Source organism: Microtus oregoni, unplaced genomic scaffold (assembly GCF_018167655.1).
Source record: "Microtus oregoni isolate MIOR12 unplaced genomic scaffold, Mior012 000053F_ref0000044, whole genome shotgun sequence".
Lineage (NCBI taxonomy): Eukaryota > Metazoa > Chordata > Mammalia > Rodentia > Cricetidae > Microtus > Microtus oregoni.
In genome coordinates, this window is record NW_024543829.1 from 2,601,643 (window position 1) to 2,626,622 (window position 24,980).

At 36.0% G+C, this 24,980-nt stretch overlaps 1 protein-coding gene across 2 annotated transcripts in view; it reads left to right on the forward strand.

Moving 5' to 3' along the window:
• The window catches only part of Csmd3 (CUB and Sushi multiple domains 3), a 976,611-nt gene that overhangs the window by 901,815 nt on the left and 49,816 nt on the right, over positions 1–24,980 (forward strand). For both annotated transcript variants that reach the window (XM_041637611.1, XM_041637612.1), the window contains 8 exons: positions 8,396–8,581; positions 9,514–9,708; positions 11,230–11,403; positions 14,503–14,676; positions 18,594–18,767; positions 19,873–20,058; positions 20,640–20,813; positions 23,294–23,476. In XM_041637611.1, coding sequence (XP_041493545.1) covers positions 8,396–8,581; positions 9,514–9,708; positions 11,230–11,403; positions 14,503–14,676; positions 18,594–18,767; positions 19,873–20,058; positions 20,640–20,813; positions 23,294–23,476 — 1,446 coding nt within the window. The remainder of the gene's footprint in view (positions 1–8,395; positions 8,582–9,513; positions 9,709–11,229; positions 11,404–14,502; positions 14,677–18,593; positions 18,768–19,872; positions 20,059–20,639; positions 20,814–23,293; positions 23,477–24,980) is intronic.

A 24,980-nucleotide genomic window follows, 5' to 3' on the forward strand; every position in this document is an offset into this window, starting at 1 on the left:
TAGTTCAACACCACAGGATTTTGTTCTTTGGGAAACAAATTTATGAGAAAAGCTCTAGGTAATATCTGTTTATTTTCCTTTTTTGTGGTTTTATGACTCGGCAGGAATATATATCTCATTCTCATTTGTAATTCCTTAAAAAAAACAAAACACTCTGTGATATCTGGATCTTGTGATACCAAATGACAAACTTGTTAATCAGAAAATATAATATAGTGAAGTTCTTGAATTAAGGTAGTATAATTAAGCCAATAAATTTAAACTATACAAAATAATGGCATACTACTTAATCCCCTACCCACCTTCCTTCCTGCCCAGGAGAGGGTTTCTCTGTATTGTCCTGGCTTTGGTGGAACTCACTTTGTTGACCAAGCTGGCATTGAACTCTGAGATCTGCTTGCCTCTTCCCTCCAAGTCTTGGGATTAAAGATGTGCACCACCACCATTTGACTTAAAATGCATTATTATTGCATATATACATGCAAAAAATTGTATATACAAATATATTCACATATGTATACATATGTAGATGCACTATAAATTATATATGTATATAATCTAGAGCATAAAAATAAATAATTGGTTGTAACTAGCATCTAATTTGAGAGAGAGCTTATAGAAAGGCTGACTGTTAAATTGAGCAATTTTCTGAGGATTCAGTTTGCCAGTATTTTATTGAGTATTTTTACATCTATGTTCATGAGGGAGATTGGACTGTAATTCTCTTTCTTGGTTGAGTCTTTGTGTGGTTTTGGTATTGGGGTTATTTTTAGCCTCATAAAAAGAGTTTGGAGGCCCGGTGGTGGTGGCGCACGCCTTTAATCCCAGCACTCGGAAGGCAGAGGCAGGCGGATCTCTGGGAGTCCGAGGCCAGCCTGGTCTACAAGAGCTAGTTCTGGGACAGGCACCAAAAGCTAAAGAGAAACCCTGTCTCGAAAAACAACAACAACAACAAAAAACAAACAAACAAACAAAAAGAGTTTTGCAATGGTCTTTCTGAGTTTCTATTATGTGAAACACTTTGAGAGGTATAGGTATTAGCTCTTCTTGGAAGTTCTGTTAGAATTATGTACGAAAACCATGCATACCTGGGCTTTTTTTTTTTTGAAGGCTTTTTCGACAACTTCTATTTCCTTGAGATTGTTCACCTGTTTTTGATTTAATTTTTCTATCTGGTATATATCCAGAAAATTTCCCATTTCTTTTACACTTTCCAGTTTTGTGGAGTACAGTTTTTTGTAGTATGACCTAATGATTCTCTGAATTTCCTCAGTGTCTGTTGTTATGTCCCCCTTTTAATTTCTGATTTTGTTAATTTGGATGTTCTCCCTCTGTCTTTTGATTATTTTGAATAAGGATTTGTCTATCTTTTTTATTTTACATACCAATTCCAGTTACTACACACTCCCCTCCTCCCATTCACTCTACCTTTTCCCCCACAATGACTAAAGTAGGAGGCCCAAAGCCCTACCTACTATATATAGGCTGAGCAAATTATTCTTCCAAAGATATTGGGTTCCAAAAAGCCAGCATAAGTCTTAGGGAGAAATCCTGGTGCCACTGCCAGTGGCCCCGTAGTCTGCCCCAGTCATACAATTGTGACCCACATTCAGATCCTCGAGCTTTTTCCTATGTTGGTTCCTCCCCTCTCTTAGCAGGAGTTGGTGAGCTCCCATTAGTTCAGGTAAGCTGTTTCAGTGGGTATCCCCAGCATGGTCTTGACCTCCTTGCTCATATTCTTACTCCTCCCTCTCTTCGACTGGACTTTGGGAACTCAGCCCAGTGATTCATTGCAGATCTCTGTGTCTGTTTCAATCAGTTACCAGATGAAGGTTCTATGGTGACTACAGAGCAAGGATAGTTTGGGTACCATCTCCACTACTGCTTAGGGTCTAGCTGGCATCCTCCTTGTGGATTCCTGGGAATTTCTCTAGTGCCAGGTTTCTTGATAGCCCTATAATGTCTCCCTCAATCAAAGTATCTTTTTCTGTGCTCTCCATCTCTGTCCTGCCCCCATCTTTTTTTTTTTTTTGGTTTTTCTAGTTTATTATTATTTTTTTATTTTTTCTGTTTTTAATTGTTTTTAATTAATTTATTTATTTATTAAAGATTTCTGCCTCCTCCCCGCCACCGCCTCCCATTTCCCTCCCCCATCAAGTCCCCCTCCCTCATCAGCTCGAAGAGCAATCAGGGTTCCCTGCCCTGTGGGAAGTCTAAGGACCACCCACCTCCATCCAGGTCTAGTAAGGTGAGCATCCAAACTGCCTAGGCTCCCCCAAAGCCAGTACGTGCAGTAGGATCAAAAACCCATTGCCATTGTTCTTGAGTTCTTAGTAGTCCTCATTGTCCGCTATGTTCAGCAAGTCCGGTTTTATCTCCATGTACAAAACTCAAGTCCAAATGGATTAAAGACCTCAACATAAAACCAGTCACACTGAACCTGATAGAAGAGAAGTGGTAAACAGCATTCAATGCATGAACACAGGAGACCACTTCCTAAATATAACCCCAGTAGCAAAGACAATAAGAGCAACAATAAATAAACAGGACCTCCTGAAATTGAGAAGCTTCGGTAAAGCAAAGTTAATAAGACAAAAAAGCAGTTTACTGAATGGGAAAAGATGTTCACCAATCCCACATCAGACAGGGAATTGATCCCCAAAATATATAAAGAACTCAAATAGTTAGACATCAAAATTCCAAATAATTTAGTTGAAAATTGCATATAGATCTAAACAGAATTTTTGACAGAAGAAACACAAATGGCTAAAAGACACTTAAGGAAATATTCACCACCATTATCCATCAGAGAAATGCAAATCAAAATGACTCTGAGATACCATCTTACACCTGTCAGAATGGCTAAGTAAAAACAGCAACGATAGTGTGTGTTGAAGAGAATGTAGAGTAAGGGGAACACTCCTCCATTGCTGGTGGGAATGCAAACTTTTACAACCAGTCTGGAAATCAATACGGCGATTTCTCAGAAAATTGGGACTCAACCTACCCCAGGATCATTTTTTCTTAAGAGTCATTGGGAAAAGAATACTTGATCTCATGATATAATAATACTAGGAGTTAAAAGTATTTGAAATGACACTAAATCATATATATTTTAAATGGACATTAAAGTACCTTATATTTATCCTCACTTTATAGCTACAAAATATTTATGAGTATGTATTTTTAATGTATGTATATATACATATAATCTTTATGTAATCAAAGGTTTTATTTTTCATTAAGTTTAATTGTTTGTCCGTGTGCCTGTGTATGTACATGAATATGCACAGGTGAATGAAGGTATTTATAGATATTGATTTCTTTGGATGCTAAAGCCGGAGTTTCAGGTGGCTGTAAACATTCTTGTCATGGCAATCTGGAACTCTGATTCTATTTCCAAATGACTGGATTGGCATTAAAAGAAAAATCATCTGTAACTTTTTGAAAACATCAATTGTTTCCCAAAATCAATGCGATCATGTAACTAATTTTAGGTATATAATATCACATTTCATATGTTATATCACAATATTTTGTCTTTATTTGACAGTTTTCTATTACAATTAACAATTTGAAGCCTAGTAGAAAGGAAAGGTATTAACCTTGTAAAATTACACAGTATTTGTTTTCAAAAACACCTTTGTCTTTCTCACAAAACTGATCTCGTATTTTCATCAAAACATTTAAAAAGATTATTTTGTAAAAATGTGTTTGTTGTATGTTTGACCTATGTGTTTAAATACTTCTAAGTAAGTCACTGGAAAGAGTTGTTTATGTAGTACAAACTTTTAATGCCACTTCTGTTTACATTCTTCAATGAATTATTCTCCTTGCTTGTCAGTGTCTTAGATATCCTAACATTTACTTACATAAGTTTTAGTTAGACAACACAAGCAAGTTATAACTAGAAAATTTCTTTGGCTCTCTGTGTTGGCATTTCATTAAATAAGTTTTTCTTTTGGAATGTCAGATAGCCACTGATTGACAAGCATACAGGAACCAATGTTAAAATGGGAACAATTCCATTCCATTATACAACTAGGCACTGTTGTTATGTGGTGTTGGGACCATTTGGAGTCCTGGCCTTCAGCTGCTCTTCCCTGCTAGAGCCTTCTGATTGGAGTTACTAAATGCTGTGCCTTGCCTAGAAGATCAGAGGATAAGGTTTTCACCTGCTGGATCACATATGAAGAACTAGACTTGAGCATCTTTCTCTCAATTTTTAAGGACTCTCTTCAATGGTTCAGACTGTTTCTTTTATTTCTTTATGTATTTATTTATTTGGTGGAGGGTGTTAGAAGGTTGTCACAAAAGCTTTCTGTGTCTTTCATTCTAAATTCTGAGAGTGTTGTCGTCAATACCAGTGCAATGGAAGTGTGTCTGAAAGGCCAAACCTTCTCATCATTCCAAACAGTACATTAACTGGGACTAAGCCCGCAATTGTATGGGGGCATTTTCATTCAAACCATCACAGAAGTTAAAACGGAGCTATCTGCAAACAAGGTATTGGTCTAGCCATTTGACTATGGCATAGTGTACTTCAGCCATAAGTAACCCGTTTTTCTAGACATATAAGGAATTTATACTATTTAACTACATTTATTTTATTGTCACCTAGATTCAATAATGTGTATATGTTCATGTTTGTGTTCTTATGCATGTATGTGTATTCATGTGTTTCATGTGTACTTTCATATGTGTTTGTATTTGTGAGTATAAGTGCATGTTTGTGAGTGTGTGTGTGTAGTCAGTAAATACTTGATCTTTGGCAAGGAATATTGGGGAAAGAGGGCTTATTTAAATTACAATTACCCACAAGAATATGAGAAAATATAAATATTGATGAGCTATCATGGGACCATTTACTTTTCTAACAAAGGTTAGAGATTTTGTAATTATAGAAAGGATAAAAACATAATTGTTTGAAATTGCTAATGTACTTTCTTGATTCGGTGTTACTTTTCTATTCAGAATCTTTAAGTCAGAAAATTGCAATAGATTAAACTATTTGGTAATGTTGATTCTTCTGTTAAGTTTTAAATGGTTTGTATTGACTTGACTAAGTTCCACTCATTATGTTCCATTCATGTATATACATAAATTAAATACATGGTAGATTTTACAAAGTAAAAAGAAACAAGTTTGTTCTGAATTAAAGGATTGATAAACAGAAACGACCTTCATAATATTTAAGTAAAAGACACCACTCTGTACCTTATATACTTTGCTATGTTGAGAAAAGTAAGTCTAGAATTGTTGCACAAATTCTAATTGGTCTTAATAATAAAATCCTGGAGTCAGATATCAGGGTAAATGCTAAAAAATTCGAGAAGTAAAGGAGCCAGTCATTAGGGTGACCTTTTACCTCTCTGGAATCCTCAGACCAAAGTGGCCAAGATCCTGACTCTGTGAATCCTTAGACTGAATGCTTTGAGCTTTTCCTCCGCCTGCCTTACATACCTTTCTCTGTCCAGCCATGTCATTCTTTTCTCCACCTTTCTAGTGCTGGGATTAAAGGCATGTGACTTAAAAGTACTGTGATTAGAGGTGTGAGCCACCCTTGCTCTGTTTCCCTTCTAGACTGATTCAAGGGTGTCCTTGAACTCACAGAGATCCCTCTGCTTGCATTTACCAAGTGCTGGGATTAAAGGTGTGTGCCACCACTGCCTGGCTTCTATGGTTAACTAGTGTGCCTAGGTCCACACACTCATCTTCAGGCAAGATTTATTTGTTAGATTACAAACAAAATAGCACCACATAGAATTATTTACATATTGCCTTTTTCATAATCCAAAAACTATTCATATATGTAAGGTATTGCACTAAATATAGACCAGATAATACTTGGTACTGAGGTGACATAGACACAAATACATTCCTATGTCTTTATAGACATGCCAAGTGGAAATACAAATATCATATTTTCCCCTTGTATTGAAAATAGATATCTTTCACACCTAATGCATCCTGATGATGGATTTCCCTCTATTCCTCCCAGTTCTTCCCTACTTCCCTCCTATTCCTGTTCAATCACTTTCTGTCTCTCATTAGAAAACAGTCTTCTAAAGAATACTAATAAAGTATAATATAATAAGGTAAAACAAAAACTAACGCTTCAGAATAGGACAAAACAAAGAGAAGCAAAAGAGTCTACAATGAAGCAGAAGAAAGACAGACCAACAAATTCCCACAGTCGGGAATAATACCACAGAACTGGAAGCCAAAATATATACGCTAAGTTTTGTAAGGTAGAGAGAAAAATATGTAAATAAAATAAAAATAAAAACTACATAAAATTTAGAAAAGTAAAGAAAAAACATGACATAGCATAATGTGACAAAGAACTTCCAAAGATACCACTGAGTTCCTACTGCTGGCCAAGTTTCCCACCCTTAAGAGAACTTTCTTTCCCTGGTGTCCTGGTGTGATTCTGTGACTCGGGGGGGAAAAAAAAAAGGATGGAGGTGGGGGTTCCTTGGACTTTCCACAGGACAGGGCAGGGAACCCTGATTGCTCTTCGGGCTGAGGAGGGAGGGGGACTTGATTGGGGGAGGGGGAGGGAAATGGGAGGCGGTGGTGGGGAAGAGACAGAAGCTTTAATAAATAAATAAATTTAAAAAAAAAGAAAAAGACAAGATCTTCTGAATAAATTGGGAGCATGGGGATTTTGAAGGGGAGGGAAGAGGCATGGAGGGAGCAGAGAAAAATATAGAGCTCAATAAAAAAATCATTAAAAAAAACTAATAAAAAACCCTCTAAATTTTCATTTGCAAGTGGTTATCAGTTAGAGATAGCTTCTGGATTAGGGATAGGGTCCTGTCACCGCTCTTCTTTTAGCCTTAGGACCCCATCTGGGAAAGACCCGTGCAGGCTCTCTGAATCCAGCATCATTGTATGTCAAGTCTACCAGAATGCTCATGTTGATTTAGAGGGCCTTGTTTTCTTGGTGTCCTCCATCTCCTCTGGATCTTATGATCTTTCTGCCTCCTCTTCCTCAGGGTTCCTTGGCTCCAGAAGGAAAGGATTTGACGGAGACTTCCCATTTTGGACTGAGTCTTCCGAAGTCTCTCACTCTGTGCTTAATGTCAGGCTGTCAGTCTCTTTATGTGTTCCCCTCTGCTTGCAGTGGGGAGCTCTCTGATGATGGTTGTACTGTTTTTTATTTTATTTTTTAAATTTCTTTTAGAAAAGTAGTGTTTGCTTTATTAGGTCCCTGGGCTATCTTCTCAGGTTCCTGGTCATCCAAGCAGTTGTTGGGTAGTGATTTTAACTCATGGAATGGGCTTGACATAAAATCACACATTGGTGGGTTAACCCCACAAGGTTTGTGCTGTCATTGTACTAGCACATCTTGCAGGCAGGACACCAATGATAATTGAAGTCTTATTGACTGGGTAAAAGAATTTTAGTTTATTTATGGTTCTAAATGCTGTCAGACATTGGTTGAGGTAATTATATAATTGTTTATCATCTAGGAAATGCTTATTGTGTAATTTTGGACAAACATGGACAAGAGTCAGTATGTAGAATTTATATATAGTATTTTAAAAGCAAATGAACTGATATATACATGTAAATAAATATCTGTGACAACATAGCATAGAAAAACTAATGCTCACCTAAGCTAATGTGTTGTAGTTAAAAACTAAGCATCTAAAATGAAGTTTAGAAAGTTTATAGTTATGTTTGCAAGAATAAATTCTGGCCTGCTATTTATTGAACAAGTCCCACGTGCACTCTGCTATCATTAGTGCCCATCACACATTGTGGCTATTCTTATGACAAGAAATATATTTTGGTTAATATTATTTTTTTTATTTCTAGACAACATAGAAATGAGAATTTCTGGTCTCCCAACATAATGTTTAATACTTATTGATTAGCACTATCAAATTAGGCAATCTAACTCAATGCTGTGCACTAAGCACTAACCACACCATATATTTACCTGTATTGCCACTTAGACTTTATGAACACTAAAACCAAAATAGATGAAGAAAGGCTGAGAGGCCAAGACACAAACGTAGAATGGTATACAGAGCCACCAACTTAAACTCTTATTATCAGTTTCAAATAAATTATTCAAAATGTACAGTTCAGAAAAGCTCTTTTGTGATCTATTGTGAATTTCTTTCTCTTTTTTTTTTCTTTTTCAAGACAGGGTTTCTCTGTAGCTTTGGAGACTCTCCTGTAACTAGTTCTTGTAGACCAGGCTGGCCTTGAACTCACAGAGAACCCCCTGCCTCTGCTTCCAAAGTGCTGGGATTAAAGGCATATGCCACCACCACCTGACCTTAATTCCCAATGTTTGACAGTTAAAGATTTCATGAGGTCTTATTGCATTTCCTTTTGCCATAATTGTGTATGTGTGTTTTGTGTGTTTTTATTCAAGCAATTTCCTGTGGCATTCCAAAAGCCCCAACAAATGGGGGAATACTGACAACAGACTATTTGGTTGGAACCCGAGTTACCTACTTTTGCAATGATGGATACAGACTCTCATCCAAGGAACTCACCACAGCCACCTGCCAGTCAGATGGAACATGGAGTAATCATAACAAGACCCCTCGTTGTGTTGGTGTGTATGGTTACAGAAATGTGTCAAAAGTGTGTAGTTTGTGTGCTATGACTTAAAATTCTGTGTACTGTTGACATTTATTTATTTATTTATTTTGATTTTCGAGACAGGGTTTCTCTGTTACTTTTGGTTCCTGTCCTGGAACTAGGTCTTGTAGACAAGGCTGGCCTCGAACTCCCAGACATCCGCCTGCCTCTGCCTCCTGAGTGCTGGGATTAAAGGCCTGAACCTCCACCGCCCGGCATACTGTTGACTTTTAAAAGCAAATCTCTGAAATGTCCTAGGATGAAGAGTTAGTTAATAATCTTTTTTTTCTACTATGAAAGACTAAAGGACAGGAAACAGACATTTTATTCATGTTTAGAAATTCCAAAATATAGCCGGGCGGTGGTGGCGCACGCCTTTAATCCCAGCACTCGGGAGGCAGAGGCAGGCAGATCTCTGTGAGTTCGAGGCCAGCCTGGTCTACAAGAGCTAGTTCCAGGAAAGGAACCAAAAAGCTACGGAGAAACCCTGTCTCGAAAAATCAAAAAAAAAAAAAAAAAAAAAAAAAGAAATTCCAAAATATGTATAAATATCAAATGAGGTATTTTTATTTTAGGCAATCAATTTTTATTTACTTTATAAAATGGCATTTGTTAGTAAACTGTATAGAGAGCTTTTTAAAAATATGTTTACTTTAGTGATGTTCTACTTCAATAAATGAAGTTCTAGGTTTCTTTTCAATAAACTAACCTCCAAGAGTTCTGGGGAAGTAGAAGTAATTAATGATTAGTGTGAAAAAAAATGAACAATTATTATTTTGTAGAGTGCAATAGAGAATGAACTAAAGTAATGGCAATGTAAAGGATTTAATACACTTTAGGTATTTGTAAGATGTCATGAACTGGATATTTTGCCTTGTTAGCATCTGTATTCTTCCATTTGTGCAGTTGTTACTTGTCCAAGCATCAATTCCTTTACCTTGGAGCATGGAAGATGGAGAATTGTGAATGGATCACATTATGAATACAAGACTAAGGTGGTTTTCAGCTGTGACCCTGGTTATCATGGACTCGGTCCTGCTTCTATTGAATGCCTTCCTAATGGTACTTGGAGTTGGAGAACTGAAAGACCGTACTGCCAAAGTATGCCCCGCTTGTTTTCGAAGTTCTTTTTGGGGAGTGAATTTCTTGAATTATTTCTTTTTCAAAATATAGCCAACACAATCATTAGAATGACTGATTCTTTCTGCTGTATGAGTGCTCCTTTGAGACTTGTTGCCCAGACTACCTTCAGAATCCTGGGCTCAAATGAGCCTTCAGAGTACCTGGACTGCAGGTGTAAATCATCAAAACTGGTAAACAATGTCATTAATTGATGTGGAATTCCTCTCTGTATGCAGCAAATATGTTTTATAACCATTGGTTAATAAAGAAGATCCTTTGGCCTATGGCAGGGCAGAATATAGCCAGGCGAGAAATCCAAGTAGAGGTAGCAGAAGGCTGAGTATTTGGGTATGGGCAGCCAGGAAATGTAAGCGCAGTCCACATTTATAATTATTAAAATCATTCCTACTACACATTAAGGTTTACTCATTATGTTTACTAAATATATTGAATAAAATAACTGGTGAGCTATTACTGAAAAAAATCTCATCATAGCAGCTATATTATATTATATTCATAGTCATAGTGTACTGAATACTTGATGGGAAGTTTTTAAGGTTTTTATATGTATTGAATTTATTCTTTTAAAAATAAAATTACATGATGAATTAACCATTTCAAACAACCCAAAGAGTCTGTAAATACAGAAATGATGTCTAGTTCAGGTCACCTAAAACCATCTGATTTCAGTAGCAGTGCTATATGATGTTTATTCTTTCTGATTCTCAATTTCTTGAATAAGTAAAATATTAACCCTGTTTTGTAAAGTTGTTGAGATGATGTCCTGATATATTTGATATACCATCTAGATTCAGACTTACATAAATCTAAAGTGCTATTTAATCAAATTGAGAATTATCAGTTCATTTGTATATATCTGTTTTTAAGTAGTAAATACAACCCAACTTCCTTTGCCTGTTTGTTATTTTGTAACAGAAGACATTAGATTAAATCGTTTTTAACCTGAATCCAAAACAAATCTATTTCATAAAACACAGTACAGACATTGATATTTTATATATAAATAATTGGACAAATGAGGATATGATTTTTAATAAGTTTAATATTACAGTTAGCTATATTATATCTAGCTTATAAGTATTTATGGATAACATTCCCTTTTAAGCATGTGTGTTTACAGTTTGCTTTCTAAATCTCTATGCTATGATTTCACTTGCCCCAATGGCATAAGATAATAAGGTTAAGAAATAATGACAATAAAATAGATTTCTAGATGTTATAATAGCTTCTACCTCACACACCTCTGCTCAATCTTCAAAGTTAAGGGGAGATTTAGATTAATTGTACTCTCTCTAATCAGAAACAATAAATATTGAATATATCATATCATTATTCTTTCACATGCAAATTTGATTTAAAAATGTCATTTTCATATTTAAGAGAATAATTTCAAAGTTAACTTAAAATATAAGCAGCATGTTATTTATTGGCAAGTGCATTTTAACCATATCTCATGTGTGTTTACTTACTATTTTTAAGTCATCTCCTGTGGAGAATTACCAACACCTCCGAATGGAAATAAGATTGGAACGCAAACTTCCTATGGCTCCACAGCCATCTTCACGTGTGATTTGGGATTCATGCTGGTGGGCTCTGCTGTAAGGGAATGTCTTTCCTCGGGTCTATGGAGCGGATCAGAAACCAGATGTCTAGGTATTGGTTTTTAACTCACTTTATCTTCCCTCCACACACAACCAGCACACACAACAGAAAACTGAACCTAGTCCCTGAAATGAGTTGGCTACTTTGATTCATTTAGGAAGGTTGCAAAACATCAGAAGAGGTTTAATGCTAACAATGTCTCACAATAGAAAACAGATAACTCTTAAAGTCAAACAGATAATGTTTCTAACAATAATCTCATGCTGTTACCGGGATACACGAATTCCATGATGAAAAGAAAAGAGTTGCAACTAATTACTGAAAATGCCTGTACTTAGAAACTGGCTTATCACCAGCCAGTTCATTCTAAAGCATGGTCAGTTTATACTCAACAATTTTGCTGATATTTTCAAAGTGATTTTATCTAATGATTATATTACTCAGTAGTATATATTTCTGTTTTCTATTTTCAGAAGTTAGCTTATTTTCCTCTGTCTATTTTGTATGGTTCTATATTCTTGATTTTTAATTTTATTTTTAATTAAAATGTTACAAAATTTCCTCTCACTTTGGTAACAAGTCCTATGGCATACATGCTATTCTCCCACTCTTTCTCAAATCTAGGGCCTCTTACTTAAGTTATTATTGTTACATAAACATATCTCGTGTAGTAATTGGAGCGGCGGGGCTTGAAGTCACAGAGGTCAATCTCCCTCTGCCTTCCAAGTGTTGGGATTAAAGGTGTGTACTACCACACACAACAACTCTCTTCCTTTTTTTTTGTTTTTTTATTTTAAGAACTTCAACTTTTAGTCTGCATATATTTTTAACACACTGTAAACCATTTAGAAATTTTCTTTATCTTTGAATCCCTCTTTACTGTATATCTCTCTTTTTCTGACCACATGAGTCTTTAATTTACCAAGCAATCTCAGTAGGACTAAAGCCGTGGCTTTGTCGGCTAGATGTAGCCCATTCCTTAGCTTTCTGCCATTCCAACCTTGTGGCTGAGGTACCAGCCAGAGCCGCGTTCAGTGCCACAAGTCTACAGTGTTTCAATGTCCCTGCCAGCAAGCGAGCTTCAGCTGCCTGTGCTTGCAAACCACACAAACCGCCTGCGTAAAAGAGTCAGAGTTTGTCCTGGCAGGACAGCCCAGAAAGCCGGCATTTTTAAATGGCACAGCTTTTTTCCTGCTATGGCTGAAAACCGAAAAGCATGTATTCAGCTTTTCATCAACACCTTTTAAGTGTTTCGTGGCAGGACCTCTTAAGAGCTGCAGGGTTTTACAGCTGAAGCTGAGTCAGGAAGCCTCTCTTAGATGAGAGCGCTTGCTTGCCTCTAGCAAGCAGAGCAGACCCAAGAAATTGCCACAAGAAACATGCTTTACTCTATTCTTTTCCAAGCTTTCTCAGGCTTTCTGTGGACTCAGTTATCCACACGTCTGGGCACCATTTTGTAGTAATTGGAGCGGCGGGGCTGAGTCCCCAGCACCCTGGTCGCCTGGTTAGCTTATGCCCCGAAATAACAACACACAAATTGTATTCATTTAAACACTGCTTGGCCCTTTAGCTCTAGCCCTTACTGGCTAATTCTGATATCCAGATCAACCCATCTCTAATAATCTGTGAGCACTGGTCTTACCAGGAAGATTCTAGCCTACGTCCATCCTGGGTCTGAGCTTCATCACGTGTGTCTGCCCAGGAGAGGAGAGGATGGCGTCTCTGTCTGATGCATCTTACCTCACTTCTTCTTCCTCCCAGCATTCTGTTCTGTTTACTTCACCCACCTATGTTCTAAGCTATGAGCCCAAGCAGTTTGTTTATTACTTAACCAATGAAATCAACAGATTGATATATGACACTCCCACATCAATCTAGATGGATATAAATATAATTTTCTGGGTCTATTTAATACTGATAGTATGTAGATATTTTTATGGCTAGCAACATGGCATTGGATATTCATTTATAGGACTCATCCCTGAAGAAGATTAATACTTCTTCTCTTAGCAGTTGTTAATTAGTTATAGGTCTTCATCTAGGGTTGGGTCCTTGTGAGGTTTCCCCTAGCCATGACAGCATGCGATATGATGGTATCACTTTAAGGTCATGTTTAGGAAGCCATTTTCTTGAGATTTCATAGGTGTAGCCTCCCTTCAGAAACAGAACATAATCTCATAGCAAATTTCCAAATTCTTTATCTCTTACAACCGTTCTGTCTCTTCTTCTTCAATTTCCCCGAGTCTTGATTCTAAAGGTAAGGTTGTTGATGTATCACTGTGGCTCTGCACCCAGAGTCAGCTCTTCTCTGGATTTTGACATGTTTTGTCTTACAGTACTGGCCTTTATCTGCTTCAAGAAGAAGCTTATTTGATGAGAGACAATGGCTATACTTATCTGTGGGTATTATAAATGTTCAGAAAGCAGTTACGGATTGTCCAGCTTTAGAAAAGTTTCAGTAGTAGATCCTCCTCTAAAATGCAGAATCTCACTAGTCAGTAGTAGTGGCTCAGCCTGGAGGTTGGATCTATCTTCTTTATTTTCCTCTTCTTAAAGAAAAAGAATGTAGGTGCACTCCTTTAATCCCAGCACTTGGGAGGTAGAGGAAGGCGAATCTCTGGGACTTCGAGGCCAGCCTGGTCTACAAGAGCTAGTTCCGGGACAGGCACCGAAGCTACAGAGAAACCCTGCCTCAAAAAAACAATAAAAAGAATGTAAAAAGTGTTAATAATATAGCATCTTACATTCTAAATAGAACACATAAACCAGGCTTGGATTATACTAGGCTTGGATTATACTCACTTGATTGGATGTGAAGATGTTGTGTCAAAACCCCACTTCCTCAGAGACACACTGGGAGAGTTATACTAACATTTTTTTCCTAAACACTGTTTTCTTCTTTATTCATTAATATTTTGCTTGTCAGATATCCACTTCCGTATATGGAAATGTCTTGAAACTTCTTTTAGACCACTCTACTAGGCAATTGTTTATATTTCTAAATTTTTGATGTTTCAGAATATGTCCTAGTTACCTTTATGTTCTTTAATTCTGTATGAATTATTAAATATTTAGTGGATCTAATTATGCATATAAATAATAAATAAAATCCTCAGTTACATTATTAAAACATTATTTGACAAATTTCAGCGGGTCACTGTGGAATTCCAGAACTCATAGTGAATGGTCAAGTCATTGGAGAAAATTATGGATACAGAGACACGGTTGTGTATCAGTGTAATCCTGGCTTTCGTTTGATTGGCTCTTCAGTGAGGATATGTCAGCAGGATCACAATTGGTCTGGTCAGCTCCCATCCTGTGTGCGTAAGTAAGCATGGCAAAAGAAAGTAGACACCTCCTGTATTCTGAAATAGTCAATGAATCGGGTTCACAAAACAAGATAATTTCTTTACAGTATTTAGATGGCCTTGGAAATTAAATTTTATACTGTGTTCAGGTTCACTGCTATGCAATAATCTCTCAGGATCATTTAAAACTATATATAAGGATAATATTAAATTGTACATTCCTTATATTTTTCATGAAGACATAATTTAAGTTCAGAACCTCAGCGTTTGTTGAAAATATTTACAAGAAACATTTGTGTGAGTATGGCATACTCTCAGCATGTTTTTACCATAAGGTTTTCAAGTTGTTGACACCACTGTAACAATGTCAACACTCTTGTGATGTGAGACTACAAAGCTTTTTCTACTGTAAATTCTTCTGGTAAATGTGTTTAGTAATTAGGCTGCTATAGCTCACTCATCAAATAGAATACCGATGAATTGTAATTAGTGGAGGAAAAGCATCAGACATCATAGGCAGAGCCATTGTACCGATGTCAGATCCATTGCTAATTACGTCACTTAAATCAAATAATTTGCTCTTTCAGAACTACATTTCATAAACATCTGAAAGTGTTTATCATTATGGTTCCCTTTAGCTTCAGAAGCCATCATATTCTCAAATATATCAATAGTATATATGTGAAGTTGGAATAATATTTTGTGATAAGTGATGAAAATAGTTCGGCCAATATTAGAAAGTTTTTATAGCTATATTTAAAATATTTTGCTAGAAATATAAAACTGACTACATATTTTATTGGATATTTAAAAATTATATTTGAATGAACACACTCAGCATTTCAATAAACATTTTAATGGATTTATGTATGAAACTGTGCATTAAAGATATAAAGGTGTTAGAAAGATAGTGCAGTGGTTAATAGCACTGATTTCTCTTTTAGAGAACCAAGGTTTGATTTTCAGCACAAATATAGTAGCTTCACAACCAGAAACTCCAGATTCAGGCTCTCTATCTTTTGCGGCCATTGCATGCATGTGGTACACAGGCAAATGTAAATGTAAAACACCCTACATATAAAATATAAAATAAATAAATAAAAGGATTTTGATTTGTTTTAGATTTTATGTTAATTCCTTAAATAGTTACAGCTGTGCTTGGGAATTATCAGGAGTCTCTTCCTATACATGAAATATGAATTTAACTGTGACGATATCATTCATTTCTTTTTATTATTGATGACAAAGCACAAGAACTTTAAGACAGAGGAAGAAAGGGAAGGCAGTCTGGGCATGGCTCACTCATGTGCAAAGGGAATGAGTTACTCTAAATCAGGAAGTAGAGAGCAGTGCACTGAAGGAAATTGGGCAGAAGTAGCTTTGAGCCTACCTGGGCTGAAGCACCATGAATAAGATCAAAGTATTCTTCTTTATCATTGTTTCATGAGTCCTCAACTGATACTTGAACTCTTGGGCTAGTGGTGTATCATTTAATCTGTAAATGCCTTAATACCGAGCAAAATTCAGTGTGTGTGTGTGTGTGTGTGTGTGTGTGTGTGTGTGTGTGTGTGCATGCAAAGGATCCCACGTAGAACTTTTCTGAAGTCTCATCTCTAGCAGGTGAGGGCTTAAGTCAGACGGCTTCTATGAGGCACAGCATGGAGTGATTGTTTGCTTCAAGGGTTCCTTTTTCAACATTTCTCTCTCACAACCACCTGCGCCCTCCTCCCCCGTGAATTCTGTATCTGCCAAGGAAAACAGACCAATCCCCAGCACCACTCCTTCCAAAGCTGGTTACAGGAGATGAGCTTGACTCTAGAAACCACATTTTCTTCTCCATATTATTTCTATATTTGAAGTTTTTCGTATTTATTTTAAATGCTGAACAAAATTAAAATTATAGCTTAGTAAGGATAATTGCATTACCTTTTCTTATTATCATTAATGCCCAGATGTACATGTGCGATATTGCGATCCATTTTACCTTTACCTAATTGTCCATATATTTTTAAATTTCTCCTAATAACTGCCATTTTCAATTATTACATTAATATTTTAAGAATATTGTCTAGTGAGTGGCAGTATAGACATCAGCATCTTTCACTTGCAGCATCATAGGCTACGGACAAAAGTTTTGCAAGCCTTAAAGAAAACATGTGATTAATATGAGTTAAACAAAAGGCTTATTTAATCAATTACTAATTCAAGTAATATTTATAAATTATATTATTCTCATTTTTTTAAAAAAAATAACAGGTGTTTCATAGGAAATGTGTTTGAGTTTTGAGGTTTTGGTTAAGAAAGGAATAATAAACATTTAAACTCATCCTACATAGAGACACATCACCACCACCACCGCTAGATAACTTAAATAGAGCAATATTTGTCTTGTGTTTGCCCTAGATTATTTTTTTAATTTTTCATCTAAATTCAAGCATGACCAAATAATGCCACTGCCTTTGTTTTTAAATGATTAGGACTATAAATGAAAAGAGGCCCTGAGGGGAAAAACTGTTTTTTTATTGATAATTTTAAGCAAGAATAAGATGCAGTTAAATTTCCAAGTGAGTAGGTTGACATTAACAATGTAGCTGAAGAGTAATTGCCCCTGGGTCATTTAGAAAGTACTAAAAACGGCTATAGTTTTTTTTTTTCTGTACCCAATTATGAAGCCTCATTCCTGGGGCTGGTCTGATTAACAGAGTGAGCTGACACAGGAAAACACTTCCTAGAATAGCAGGGTTTGGGAAAATACAATACCTCATAAAATTAATGAAAGAACCATAACATAAAAAGGATCCAAATAATTTTACTGAGCACATAATTTCAGAGTAAAAGTGTTATCAAATACTATCCAGTAAGACTGATTGACTTGAAGAATGGTAGCATTGTTTATTTCAAAACATGATTGACACTTCTAGATAAGCACCATGTACTGGTTCCTGTCATCTACATTATCTTGTCTTGTTAAGACTCCAACACTTTTGTCTATTAACTTTTAATGATATTTTCTATATAATATCAAAATAATGATTTCAAAATTACATTGAAAAATGAATACAAGTATTGCATCCCTTAAAATTAACTATTAAAGTTACACTTTGTCAGTTGATCCTTACTGCAAGCATCTAGGGGTGAAAATGCATGTTATTATGTAGAATTGTTTTTTGTATTTCAGTATGATTTCAGGATATACAAAAAAGAGAAACAACATCAAACAGCTATATAGAACAGAAGCAAGGATGGGATATATTAAACATATGTAAGGCTTTACTAAAACCTTCATAACTGAGTGGATTAAAAGATGTTTCATGGTTAAAAATGCTTAGAGAAACCCTGTCTCAAAAAAAAAAAAAAACTAAACTAAACAAAACAACAACAACAAAAAAAAAACATGCTTGCTAGACAACCATAAAGAACTGAGCTCTGGATCCTGTTCCCATGTAGATAATAAGGCATAGTGTGGCTTGAGTCTGTAACCCCAGGGTTATGGGAAACCGAAGGATTGCTGGGACTCACAGCCTAATAGCCTGGTCAGAAGGTTTGAGCTGCAGAGATAAGAAAATGGCAGAGTAACAGAGGAGGCCACCCAACACCCTTGTCCAGCTTCTATTCATATACCTGCACACATATGTGCAAATACATGCACATGAATCTCTCTCTCTCTCTCTCTCTCTCTCTCTCTCTCTCTCTCTCACACACACACACACACACACACACACACAGCAGTCTCTAAACACACACACAATATTATAATCTTATAGTTTGTTTACCTCAATATATTTTACTGATTCTCTATATCTTTATTAGTAAAAAATACTTTGTGTGTATCCATATAGTAAGTGATTTTTTTTTACTTTGAATCTAAGAAAGATAATCGTCATGTGAAAATTGATATGCTTTACTGTTTTTCTCCTCTCCCCAATGATTTAGCTGTTAGCTGTGGTCACCCGGGTAGTCCAATTTACGGAAGAACAAGTGGAAATGGGTTCAACTTTAATGATGTGGTAACATTCTCTTGCAATGTTGGGTATATCATGCAAGGGCCAACAAAGGCACAGTGCCAGGCCAACAGGCAGTGGAGCCATCCCCCACCTGTGTGCAAAGGTAACCAGATCACCACATTCCTTCTAGGGGCATGCAGCAGTATCTGTATTAGGTGATAAATCTGAACAGCTCAGGCAGAACAGTAGCGGATTATTAACTAATAAAACAAAAGGCTTGAATATTGGTGTCCTCTCATTTTATGTTTTTAATTGTTAAATTTTTCAATTTTATTTTCATCTATTTACTTATAATTCTTTTAAAATAATAATTACATTATTTCTGCCCTTTACTTCCCTCACTTCAGAGCCTTCCATAGCCCCTTCTACATCCTCCCTTCAGTCCCAATGTGTAGGAATCTATTCCTAATGCACAAATAAGTAACTACACCCTGCAGAAGCTGATCTAGATGCTTGTGTATCTGGCTTATTACTGTATCACTTTATATTGCTTAACCAATTTAAGGTTCGTCCCAAGAAAGACTGCTCCCTCTTACCGCAGTTATTAGTTCCCTGTAGTTCTTTACGTGGAAATGGACCCCCATGACATTTCTCCTTGTCCTCAGTTCTATGTCTAGGATTATAAGGCTTTTTTTCTGCTTAATATTATTAAGCTACAGCTACTTCTGAGGGCATACATACAGTACTCAAGATCATTTTAAATTCCTTTTCTGTTCAAGAGCACTGAAATGTGCTTTTCGAATTTATGGACTTTGTACTTTTGCAAAATGCCCTGGATTCCCATGCTATTTGCATAAGTTCTTTGTGTTGCTTACCAGATAGTAACAGATTAAAAGAGTCTTCTTTAGTAAATTCTTTTGTAAATGAAATATGATAAAGATAATTTTGTGAAAAATAATAATATACCACCACTTTCTCTTTGGTATTCTTAAAAATAGCTTAATTGGGATGTTCTTTAGTCTACATTTACCGTAATTCTTATGAATTACTATGATCCTTAAAATTGTTGAAATTTTTCCTATGCTTCTACCTACACGGATTTCAGACAATTATTTCAGTGGTTCATGGATTAACTAAATTTCTGGAATATGTGGTTTATTTAATTGAATTTACTTCAGAAACTAAGTTTTTAAAAATTTCAACAGAGTTGTAACTAGTTATAATTATATTATTCTCAAGCTAACTTTTTTATTTTTTCACTTATTTAGTGGTCAACTGTTCTGATCCTGGGATTCCAGCCAATTCCAAAAGAGAAAGCAAAATAGAGCATGGGAATTTCACCTATGGCACTGTGGTTTTCTATGACTGTAACCCAGGATACTTTCTGTTTGGCTCTTCAGTTTTGATATGTCAGCCAAATGGACAATGGGACAAACCTTTGCCAGAATGCATCAGTAAGTAGATAATATGAATTGTTCCTATGAAACACTGTCATGTAAATAATATTGACAGTTATTGCCAACCTATATTCAAAACTATACACCAGAGGAAATTATACTGACTGAATTAAATAGTTTCAAAATTACACATCTACATATTTTGCAGATTCTTTGTCTAAATGTTTTTTATAATATCAATTTTTACTAAAATATATAGTTTTCTGTAATATTCTATGATATTATTGCTCTTGCGTATGTTTTCTAGAGTCTTTGAAATCTTGAGATATGTCCATCTGAAAGTTATCACTAATCTTTTAACATTGCAATATAATGCTGCCATCTAGAAAGTTTACAGTTGAGAACTAAAAATTTTAAAATAAATAAATAAAATATCAGAATGTTTTAACTATATTTCTGATTTTGTATTCATCTATAGTCATTCCTTACGTTGGTCGTATGTGATCTTCAGACTGCTGAGTGGAAATGGCTTTAATATGTTTGAATAGAAATTTTACTTTTATTTTGTAAACGAGCTGATTTGGGTGGTTCGATAGGAGATATAAAAAAATTTTATATTCAATAATTATGTATTGTAGTGATTGACTGTGGACACCCTGGCATTCCCCCTAATGCAGTCCTGTCTGGAGAGAAGTATACTTTTGGGTCAACCGTTCACTATTCCTGCACAGGAAAGCGCTCTCTTCTAGGCCAGGCTTCCAGGACTTGCCAGTTAAATGGACATTGGAGTGGCTCTCAGCCTCATTGTTCAGGTACCGCTGGGAAATAGAGTGGTGTGCGTCATAAATTATCTCATGGTTACTAATCCAGAGAGTGTTCTCTAAGGACTCCAGCATTTCTCGGAAAAATTTTGAGTGACAGCTGAACTCATTCTTTAGGGTACTTGTAAGGTAATGGAAATTGACCGGCAAAGGACGACTGAGTCTCCAGAGTAGTGGTCCTCAACCTTCCTAATGCTGTGGCCCTGTAACTGTTCCTCACATTGTGGTGACCCCAACCATAAAACTATTTTCATTGCTACTTCATAAATATAATTTTGCAACTGTTAGGAAACACAATTTAAATAACTGATATGCAAGATATTTGATATGTGAACCCATGAGAGGGTTCATTGATCCCAAAGGGTCACAACCTACAGGTTGAGAACCTTTGCCCTAGATAATAAATTTCAGGTATATATTTTGGATTGTGCTGTACCCCTTGTAAACAATTATGTAGTATTAGAACATGTTTCTCTATTGATTCATAAAGGTTGTTCAACTTGCTATGATAAAGTAGACATTTTATTTTAGTACAAATCATTTGTTTTCCTAAGAAGGAAAATTTATATGATTAATTTTTATCAGAATTCAATTATCTTACTTTCTAAACAATGATTATTTGGTGGCAAATTTTTTAAAAATTCCTAAATGCTTTTAATTGAAATAACTTAATAAATCTTAGGAAAGCAACTTATTAATACTGTTATTTATTATGGATATCATCTATATTAACTACTTATAGCTATTGAAGTTATATTTAAATTAATGCATATGAAACTGCTATTTTATTAATAACCAGTAGACAGATTATTTCATGGATTCCCCTATGGTTTATATCCTATTTGTTTTCTTTAGAAATTTATAAACTTTAGATATCGAATAGATCTCTCATTGATACTATTTATGTTCACCCATTAACTACATATGATGCTATTTTTCTAGGCTCCTCAAAATTTACATAGTAATCTATCTTTTTATATAATTTTTACTTTGTAGAGATGGGACATGCAAATTATTAGTATTAGTTTTACATTGCTTTTCCTTTATAAGTGAAAAGGTGAAATAATTGCACTCACATCTTCAAAACACTGGCATTTCCGTGCACAGTGATTGTTTGGCACTTCGAATCTAACCTACCAATCTGTAATTTTATGAGTGCCTTCCATGAAAAATTGGTCTTATTTAAAGTTACTGATAATAAATAAATTCCCAGAAGACCAACTGTACATATTAACATCCCCCTCCCTATGTATGTAGTATATTAAAAGCCTAAAACCAAATTGAAGAATAAACTATTGCATATGTCTAAACAGTGAATAATGTCCTGAAAATGTGTGTAGTGATTAGCATAACGTCACATATAAAAGAGAAATTTTGAGGAAAATTTCCACAGAGAACATGTCAGAACATGTCAGAAAGTGTACCCAGAAAGTGATCTAAGTGCCCTCACAGTTTCTATGGATTCTGTGGTTAGAGAAAGCTCAGTAGTGTAGAAAGTGAGTGCCGTGCACCACGCCCCCGTCTGTGCTGTATGCACTACAATTCAGTTTGCGAGCTTCGGGCAAGGGGCTGGAGGTTGAAATACACAAACACACACAGAGACAGACAGACACACGGATGTCTAATCACTGGTACAAAGCCCTTCTTTAATAGTACCATGGAGGCTTAAATACCCAGCAGTCAATGGCCAACAGGTGAAAATCCCATCCTCTGATCCTCTAGGCAAGGCACAGCTTTTAGTAACTCCAATTAGAAGGCTCTAGCAGGGAAGAGCAGCTGAAGGCCAGGACTCCAATTGGTCCCAACAAGTGAGAAAACAGTAACCTTTAGAGCAAAGCACAAGATCCTGGTGATGAGAACGATGAGGGACACTCTGTTGCAAAGTTAATACCAAGCTTCTACCTTAGAATTTTACTTCCTGCGTTTTCACACATGAAAAAATGCAGTTGGTTGCTATCTTGTTGCTAACAGTCATTGGAAGAGGAAATTTAAAAAGGGACCATTTTCAATGTATAGAAATAATTCTGTTATGAGATTTACTCGAATCTAGCATACTGTAGTTCCAGAATAACAACTGAAAATGCAGCAATAATTAGGTGATTCAGAGAAAGAATTCCGTGGTTACTGAATCCAGTCTTTTTAATTTTTATGTATGAATTGTTGAATCCATAGTTTCGTCATTTATAAATTCCCCATAAGTTCCATTACTAGCTAGATTCTAAAAATATTAAAGAAATATCCATAATCTTTTAAAATTTGGTCTACAAATCTCCAATAAGAAAAATAACTTGATACTCAGGTATCATTTTTTTATTTGTGTTTTCTCTTCGTTTGACTCACGTGAAATACATTTCTATGCAGTTAAGTTATGTGAAAACAGCACTTACAAAAGTAATGTCTATCAATTGGCCAAATTTGTGAATTTAATAAATGCATATCATAATAAATTAATTTCCATTTTCTGCATGCAGGGGATACTACTGGTACATGTGGGGACCCAGGCACTCCTGGTCATGGCTCTAGACAGGAAAGTGACTTCAGAACTAAAAGTACTGTACGCTTTGCTTGTGATTCTGGATATATCCTTTATGGTTCAGAAGAAAGAACTTGTTTATCCAATGGCAGTTGGACTGGGAGACAGCCAGAGTGCAAAGGTAATCTCAAATTGGAGTTAGCTCTCCTAAAAGTGCTACTCGTACTGCTGTCTGATTATAAACTATATTGAACTGAAGAATTAATAAAACATCTATCTGATTGTGCGCATGAGAATATTTCCAATGACTGAATTAGATCAGGAAGGCTCTGGCCCCCATAACGGTTTCATTAAAACCACCAACAAATTAAAATTTTAGAAGAATATTGGGAGGTGGTATGATTATGGAAGATGGGCTTTGTTTTAAGAAGTAGGTGGCTAGGTGCATGTTTATGAAGGGTGAGTATGGTCTCCAGTCTTCCTCTCTCCTTCCTTGTCACCTCAAAGTGAGACTCTTTGCTCTGCCAGCTCTACCCACTGCCACGATGCTCTCATTTGTCACAACCTTCTATGGTGGAGTCATCTGGCTGTATGCTACAACTTCTGACCCTGTGAACCAAAACAAATCCTATGCCCTTTAAGTTGGGTACATTTTCACAACAATGAAAGACTGACCAGTATGACATTCCAATTAAATCTGTATTCAAAATCACCTGGGTACTATTACTATATTATTACATTACTATATTAGTATAGTAATATTACTATAAATTTTAGATCCTCATCTGAAAGCAGTATTTCATTGACACTGTTCTGACAGAGAATTATGAATGATAATAATTATATCGAAACTTGTTTGGTCATTCATTTAAAAACAGTATACCCTTTTCCGTCATATTGGGTTGCTTTAGCTTTGGTATGCGTGTTTGTTCCTAATTATATTGTAACATGTTACGTGTGTTTTGTTGATGTCCCTTGGAGGCCTGCTCTTTTCTGAAGGAAGATGGAGGAGCAGTAGAATTGCAGAAGCGATGTATGTGGGGGAACTTGAAAGAGTAGAGGGAGGAGAAACTGGTTGGGACCTAATGTCTGAGGGGAAAAAAACCAAAAAATCAGAAACCAAGCAAACAAAATAAACCTGATACCAAAATGATGCAAGGGAAACTTCCACAAAACTACAAGGATGACCCCAAGTTAAGACTCCTAGTGATAAAGGATAGGTAGCCTAAGCTGGCCACCTCCTGTGGTCAAATTGATGAGTATCCCAATTGTCCTTCATCCAGTAACTGAAGAAAACAGATACAGAAACACACAGCAAAATAAGCCAAGCTTGAGGAATCCTGCTGAATGCAGGGAGGAAGGATTGTAGGAGCCAAAAGGTTCAAGGGCATCACAAGAAACCCCACAAAAACAACTAACTCGATTCATAGGAACTCACAAAGTCTGAACCACTTCCTCTAACAATGCCACAGCTACTCCAACAAGACCACAACTCCTAAATGTGCCCCTCTCTATAGGTCATGCATTCAAATACACGAATCTCTGAAAACCATACCTACTCACTCCACAACATTCCACATCCTGGCTTCCATAAGATTGTGTCAATAAGATAATGAAAAATGTTTTTAGTCCAACTTTAAAAGTCCCCACAGTTTATAACAGTCTCAACAATGCTTTAAATCAAA